The sequence below is a fragment of the Epinephelus moara genome, chromosome 19 (assembly GCF_006386435.1).
Source record: "Epinephelus moara isolate mb chromosome 19, YSFRI_EMoa_1.0, whole genome shotgun sequence".
In the NCBI taxonomy this organism is placed as follows: Eukaryota; Metazoa; Chordata; class Actinopteri; order Perciformes; family Serranidae; genus Epinephelus; species Epinephelus moara.
This window is the reverse complement of record NC_065524.1, coordinates 22328117-22336146: the sequence shown is the minus strand read 5'-3', so window position 1 is coordinate 22336146 and position 8030 is coordinate 22328117. Positions and strand designations below refer to the sequence as shown.

Below are 8030 nucleotides of genomic sequence, written 5' to 3'. Positions count from 1 at the left end.
AGTGGATACCGGGGAGGGCAGCCTCACTCGTGAGTCAGAGGCATTACACACACAGGGCCAGCCACCATGGGTGAGGAGGGTTAATGGGCGAGAAAAACATAAGTGAGCTGGGACGTACATCCTGTTGTTCCCCATACCTGTTCAAAAGTCTTCATAAGTAAAACCCAATATTGCTTGGCATATGCAGAGAATGAGTTAATGCGTTCACCATCCAGGGGAACCAACGGAGACGGTCCGGTCTTCTTCTCTTGTGCTGCAGTGCCCCCCAGTGGCGCTGTAAGTAATGCATCCGTCCTATGCATTCAGAGATGATTAAGTAATTGTAAAACATGCTAAGTTAGCTTCTTGCAGTTTTGTTTTCAATTAAGCAATATAGCTCCATACTTTGATAAGATATAAACACAACCAAAACACACATGTAATTAAATAACAAAATAACGCCATTTCAGAGACAATATTAATATTATTTCCAATTTCTTACCACAGAACTGCTCTGGCTGCAAGGAAGTTTTAAGCTAGTTAAACTAACGTTAGCTATGCACGGAGATTGAAATGAAGAAACCTGTTGCCGCACCTCCTGGATAAAAGGCTATTTTACATTATTAGTTGTTGTTTTTTTTTACTTTAAAAGTATAAGTTCATTTTGCTGGTGATGTTATGCACTTTCACTAAAGTATAATTGATTAAAAGTAAAAAAAAGTTTTAAGCTAATCTTCTGGCGGCGGTATTGAAGCAGGGGCACGTTCAATCTCAAAACGGTGTGCAACGTTTTGTTACGGTTTCCGGATTGAACGACGTGTGACCTTGAAACGGGCTTTAAAGTACATTTTCTCTGGTTTGGTGGGCGTGTTAAATGTATTACCCAATCAGCAGCTGCGTGTATATAAATAAATGTCTACTAGATCATTATTTATTGAACTTAAATCTTACGTTTGTCCGCCTTCTTCATACAACAGTATTGAACGCACTGATGTTTTCGAATTAATAAACGTTTTGCGACGTTTTGAACGCAACCCTGCATTAACTTTAACGTTAGTTGTCTTTTCTCCCTTGCAAGGTAACTTTAATGCAAACTAAATATGTGTACAATACTTAAATAATTGGATTATCATTTTTCTAACGTGGAAGAACATATTTCACTACAATAGCAGTAGTAACTTTATGCTAATACTTTATTAGCATTTTATGCTAGCAGTAACTATCATTTTATGCTAGCTTAGCGTAACTGTTTTTATTCCAACTAACAGGATAGTTACATAGCTAGCCAAACCATAACGTTATGTGGTGTTAGCTTCTCTTTGTCGATGGTACTGGCTAACAAAACCGATTGCTCCTGGTGTTATGGCTAATAAAACCGATTGCCCCCGATTGTGAAAATAAGGTTAGCTGTTGAATGAAATATGTAAGCTAACCTAGCTAGCTACATATCAATCATATGCTGTTGCCAAAACACCTCTAGATCAACTTAGTAGATGTAGGTTTTGATTAGATTCAGAATATGACATGATCTTCATCTTCAGATATTAAAAATTATAAACCATAGTTTTGAATCAGCACCTTAATGACAAGGTCGAGAGGTAAGATTTATTACAATTTTTTTTGCTTTAACCTGCATTAGATTGTAAATCTAATTGTTAAATGTCTTTTTTAATGAATGTATTTATTCTGAATTGCTCTGAAAACTATTTTGGATCCAGTTTATTTTCCCATGGCTGCTTTTGCTGATGTCAACAACAGAGAGGAAATAAACTTGAACCCATTCAGAGTGTTTATTTTTGAAATGACAAACATCTTTAAATTTATTATTTTAGTGTCAGTCCCTTATAATACTTGTTAGCAGGTGATTGAGATGGCCTCCTTTAAATGTAAAGGTTTCCTCAGGAGAAAGTCCAATTCAGAGCTCGTCCGCTGTCTGAGGAAGCAGAATGCCTGACTGAAGATCCTGGTTGAGTTTTCTCGCCAATATTCAGAACATAATAAGCTCCTTGAGGTAAACTCAGTCATTACTCAGTACTCTGTTTCTGTGATATTTACCAAACATAGGTTAATTAGACAGGGTTACCCACACTGCCCTGTTAAATGATGTTGCCAGTGAGAGGTGTGTTTTTTATGCAGGGTGTTGATTTACAGTAGCTGAGCATTAAAGAAAGAGCTTATGTCTCATTGTCTTTTTGCAGAGATTCCTCACTGTTGGAACAGCTTTACTGGAAAAGTGTCAGCAGCTCATGGCCAACGACAGTAAGATTGATGTGCTGTCAGAGCAGCTAAGTGAGAAAGAAGAAAATGAGATGGACGCAGTGAGTATGAGGAGAGAGAGCAGCATGTCCAGTTACTCCAGAGAGATTGAAGAAATGAAGAACGAGTATGTGCGACTCTCAACTAGGTGTCAGTATCTAGAGAACAAAGTTGCGCAGAAAAAGGTATAGCATGGCTTAATTTTAATTTAAGTGAGCGTAGTGCTGAGGGAAAGTAAAACAAACTGTATGCCTTTATAAGCAGGAGACCTTCCTTTTGATACTGATACATAACACAGTGTGTGTTAAAGGTTCATTTATTGTTGTAGTCCCTTGAAGCTACACAAGAAAAACAAAAACTTAACATAACAGTGGTGTAGTCCCGTAGTCCATTTTTATTAGTTATGGACATCGCAACATTTTTCTTTCTTTTTTTTTTTTTTTTGTAATTCTCTTTTTATTGTGTTTTTTTTAGTACAAACAATAATATCACTCAGGATACAAGATGTACCATACAAGTGAAAAAGCTCAAAACGACAAAAAAAGACGAAACTGAAACAGACCCTACCAGTAAAAGTAAATTAAAAAATAATAATATCAATAATAATAATTACATGAATAAGTAAATAAATAAAAAAATAAATAAATTAAAAAAAGGAAAGAAGTCATAGGGTAAGCAGTATCATCATCAAAAATCTGCATACAACGTCATTACAAATCCCAATGCATATCACATTTTCCTTATAAAGCCTCGCTATTCACATCACATCTCATTCACAAGTTGCACAAATCCACATGGTCAGACATAATCTCAAAGAACCAGGCCGTCCCAGGAAGGAAATAAGGCACCAAAAGAGCAAGAGAAAGAGTATTACCTTATTGTCAATCAGTTAATCATTCAATATCATGTTTAAGTAAGGGCCCCATATTTTAAAGAATACCTCCAGTTTGTTGTTCAGTTTAAAATTAGTTGTTCATAGTTTGCCATTTTAGTCATTTCTCCACACCATTCATTAAAAGGGATGGCATTTTTTTGTTTTCCAGTGCCTAAGCACTATCCTACAGCCAGTGATAAGAGCTAATCTACACAAATGTTATTTTTTTATACTAAAATCGCCTGTTGCATTTCATGATATTTAGCACCTCCGATGAAACACCAGTGTTAGATGCTTAACATTAAATACTGATGTTTTGCCCAGCCTTAGGTGCAGAATGTTAGCACGTAATAGACCATTTTCACAGCATAGATTTGACTTGTCACATAGGAGAAAAGCACAGGTGTCACTAGTAACATCAACAATGGGTCTGTTTAATCCAAGTGACAGTGTGATAGTGAGCCACTCTGCACAATACCAGGACCCTGAAACCAATACAAAGAAATGGAATTCAGCCATCCTTTACTTAGAGTGCTTTTCCTTCCTGTGACATGTCAAAATGTCTTCTGTCAGAAGGGCCCATGGTTGTGTTGCTGCTGAGAGAAGCCCCTCTTGTCAGTTTCACACCACTAGATGGCAGCAGTTGTTTTTAGGTGTCAGTCTCACATGTAGAGAGGAGGGGTACTGTTCTCCATAAAAACACATTTCCTCATACAGAGCATACCAACAGTGACATTCTGGATATTGTAGAGGTCATAACACTTGAGAATTTGATGCTCTAAGTTCCACTGTGCTAATGTTTTGGGCCTTGTTGTGACAGAATGCAGTGTCTTATTTAAGCAGTTGGGAGAGTTGGGTAAGATCATTCACATATGTGTAAGGCTGTACTGTATTTTCCTGTTATCAAATAGGACTCCACTACAGATGAATGGGCCTCACCCAACACCACAATTGATCTCCAAAACTGCCTCCGTGATGTAAGTGCTGTTTTGTTGCCACACATCTGGAAAAAGTCTCGTGTGTTTGTATTTTTCAGTTATAGCTAATCCACGTTTCTGAATTTTTTGGTTACTTTTGACTCTTGACTTTTTGTGCATTTGTTCTCAGTGAGAATGTGTGCCTGTGTACAGTATACATGTCTTACTGAGTGTTTTTGCTTTGGAGCCATTTCCCTGGCACAACTCTCTTTCTGTCTCTCTCTGTTATGTGCTTCTCATTCTTTTATTGAATCCCCCCGAGGCCTTGGAGAAGAACAAGCAGTGGCTGGAATATGACCAGCAGAGAGAGGCCTATGTGAGGGCAATTCTGGCCAGAATGTTATGGCTGGAGAAGCAGCTGAACGAAGCAAATCAGGCCCGCTCACAGCAGCACAATGAGGACCATTCAGATGGTGAGCCAGAGGGACAGTGGGCAGTGGGCACTCACCACTGGGGCAGCAAGGGGCAACAGACTGTCACAACAAGGTTTTTAAGATATCAAGATTGCTCTGGAGTTGCCCACTATTACAAAAACTGCAGCCTGCGGTACATCGTCAAAATCATGTATTTTATTACTACATGGTGCATGCATAAGGCCGTATCTGACATCCTGGATTGTGCTTTTTAGTAATTTTCTCTCATTCTTAACTTTTTATTTACAACTTTTGCTTCTCTCAATACAGAGAAGGAGCAGATGAGGCAGATGCAGAGGTATTATGAAAGTCTGTTACAGAGGGCCAAAGACCAGCTGGATGTGCTCAGGAAGGAGCTCGACGTGGCCCAGCATAACTTGATAATGACCCAAAGTTGGTATGAATGCTGCTTAAAAAATAATAATATTGGGGCGTCAGTGGCTTAGTGGTAGAGCAGGCGCCCCATGTACAAGGCTGTTGCCACAGCGGCCCGGGCTCGAATCCAGCCTGTGGCCCCTTGCTGCATGTCATCCCCCCTCTCTCTCCCCCTTTCACGCTTACCTGTCTTGTCCATTAAAGGCAAAATGGCCAAAAATAATAATAATAATAATAATAATAATAACAATATTGTGCTGCTGAAAGTTGAAGAAGATGAGAATTGGTAGTCAACATGACAGACTGTTTGATCTGTAGGTGCAAGGAAGAGAGTGAGGTGGATGAGCTCAAGCAACAGCTGCAGACTGAAAATATGAACAGAGAAAGTGCACAGGAAGATCATCATTACTCTGAGGATGAAGAGCACTGGCTGACTGCTGTGACTGAAGACCTTCAGTACAGACTGGATGAGGAGGAGCGCGAGTCAGCTAGCTCTGAGCTGCAGGTATGTTTTCATTGAACTGTTCATTCAGTAAGTACTTTGGAAAAATAAAAATTATACCTTCGTCATTTGAGGGGAGGAAGCAACCAAATACATAAATAAAAATCTCTCTTCTCAGTCCACTCCCTTTGAAAAGTTTCTGTTAGATCGTCACTGTGCTGACCAGGAAAGGATTGCAGACCTAGAGCGACAGGTATGAAAGTATCATCCATCTCAGTTTTGGTCCCCTGTCCCATTTACTTAAATACATTCTACTGTAAGTATTTCCTAGTAATCAGGGGATGTTAATCCATCCACTCTCACACCCGTGTTCATCAGTTTGTCCTTTGTGACTCTAGGCCTCACTCATCCAAAGGAGTGGACTTGTCATACTGTCTTCCCTCTTTGCTTTCCCTCTGAAGGGAAAGTATCTGTCCTCACATAAGCAAAGGACATCATTCTTTGTATCTGTAAGGTATAATTCCCACAGCTATAATACTATATTCTTCATTGTATTGCAAACTTTTTCATTTTTAGATCAAGATTTCTTCGCAAGATCTGGAGGATGAGAAACAGGACTGTTTGTATTTACAGAAGCAAATGGTCAGGATTCTGAAGACGCTAAAACCTAAAGACCATGTGACGAAGCAGTCGAAGGTTGGCATGAATAGTGCAAAGGGCTTGACTAGTAATTAATATATCACAACTTTATCAGTGAAGAGCCTTAAAGCCACACTAATGTATATTCTTTTGGGCTGGAACAGGGGTGACACCAAAACAATCATCCAAAACAAACTAAAATGCTCTGTAGCACTCAGAGAATATGCAGAGTTAGATGATAATTTTCTGTGGCTATGTCACTACGAATGACTCTTGACATTACTCATAGTAATTTAATCTATTGATATTAAACATTTTAAGTAGTCCAGCTTTAAGTGTTGGTCAAATAATAGCACTCCTTGAAAAGCTGATTTAATCACCCAGTCTTAGCTGTCATAAGTAATCAATGACTCCATTTATTTTAGAGAGACCGGCAGGATTGCACCTCGTGTGAAGAGGCATACCCACCCTCCCTGCGCTCCAGAGATAGCCTTACATCCTCCACTCACAGCAGCTCGCTGAATGAAAGCTTCCTGGAGTGTCCCGGCTGCCGGTCCCAGTATCCTGCCAGTCACCACAGAGAACTGATGACCCACCTTGAAGTCTGTCTGGACTAACCAGGGGTACAAGTTATCTGAATAAACTACAGTTGTGAGTTGCAGAGGTGCTTATGATTATTTTAAATTAACCCACAAAGCTTTGGTTGGCTTTAAAGTTCTTCCTCACTCATTTTTTTAGCTATGTTAGTGGTTCTGTAGATATACAAGGTCCCTAAAGGATACTGCTAATGACTCATCCAGTGAAATATCTCAACATATATGAGATGTATTGATACAGCATTTGTTACAGACATTCATGGTCCCCACAGGATGAATCTTACTTTGCCTCTACCACAACCACGAAGTTCACATTTTTGATTTTGGGTCAAATATCTTGAGAATTATTGGATTGATTGCCTTGAAAATTAAATTCTACTGAATTTGGTGGTTCCTTGACTTTTCGTTTCACATAATTTCCAGCTCAAAATTTTATTGTGCCCAGTAATTTGGTTTATGACAATATACCCGCAAAACCAATGACATTCCCATTAGCCTCAGCTGCACTTAGTGCTTACTGCTGATAAGCAAATGTTAACAAGCTAACGGGCTTAGACGGTGGTAATTATTTCCTGCTAAACAGCATGTTATCAACATGTGAACATACTGATGTTTGCATTTAGCTCAAAGCGCTGCTGTGCCCACAGAGCTGCTAGTATGGCTGTAGACTATACCATTTTGTGAATCCTGGGATAGTGAAGGAATGATCCGCCCTACGCTCCATGTGATTGGCTACTACTTGTTGCCTTCGTTAGTTGGATTGGTTAGGTTCAGGCAGGAGCGATGGGATTGGCTAAGGATTAGGGTGAGAATGTCAGAGTAAGCCAATCAGAGGCAGAGTTTTATGGGTAATTCCTTCACTAGCCTAGGGGGGCCATACAATTATTGTTTGATATATTTTTCTATTTATTTGTTTTCTGAAATCAAAATATGTCAGGAAAATACCCATATTGATACCCATATTTGTTAAGAGAAATTTTCTATTTGTTATAAAAAAAAAATCCTTTATACATCAATGATAGGCTATCTGTTGCCAATGAATCCTTGTCCAATAAATTCATGATGTATAAAATATGAATCTGTTAGTAATAATATTTTAATACTTTGTATTGTATGCACTGTATAAAGGTATGTTTATATTTGGCTCTTTAGGCTGCCCTACATGCGCTACATGTTATTGTAGACCCAGTTTATTATGCAACTCAATGTTATACATGAAGTAGGGCGCTTCATCTCTCCTTCAGCTAAGGGACCTTGGCCTGAAAAATGTTGAAGGCCCCCCACTGTAGACTCCTCTTCTTTGTAAGTACTTTTAAAAAATAAATGAATACTTATGTTTGATACTTGGTTCAGTCATGTTGCTGTAGGTCCTTGACCTCATCCATGTCTCACACAGTTCGAACCAGATGAATAGCTCAAAACAGCTTGTGTTGGCTAATCCTTTTCCTGTGCTATGTAAAGACGTGGATTAGTATTGCT

General features: G+C 39.0%; 1 protein-coding gene across 1 annotated transcript; it reads left to right on the top strand.

Moving 5' to 3' along the window:
• The first annotated feature begins 66 nt into the window (after nt 1–66).
• Nucleotides 67–6803, top strand: LOC126407150 (centrosomal protein of 55 kDa-like). The gene is made up of 10 exons (XM_050071833.1): nt 67–70; nt 188–276; nt 2178–2420; nt 4021–4086; nt 4349–4499; nt 4770–4896; nt 5193–5379; nt 5495–5569; nt 5893–6012; nt 6381–6803. The coding sequence occupies exons 1-10, from the start codon at nt 67–69 to the stop codon at nt 6570–6572; spliced, it is 1254 nt and encodes a 417-aa protein (XP_049927790.1). The 3' UTR covers nt 6573–6803.
• Nucleotides 6804–8030: the final 1227 nt, after the last annotated feature.

Bases quoted from the DNA above. Each gene is read 5' to 3' on its own strand.
- LOC126407150 (XM_050071833.1), top strand. The intron at 2,421-4,020 runs GTATAGCATGGC...GTTATCAAATAG, and splicing joins ACAAAGTTGCGCAGAAAAAG to GACTCCACTACAGATGAATG. The intron at 5,380-5,494 runs GTATGTTTTCAT...CTCTCTTCTCAG, and splicing joins CAGCTAGCTCTGAGCTGCAG to TCCACTCCCTTTGAAAAGTT.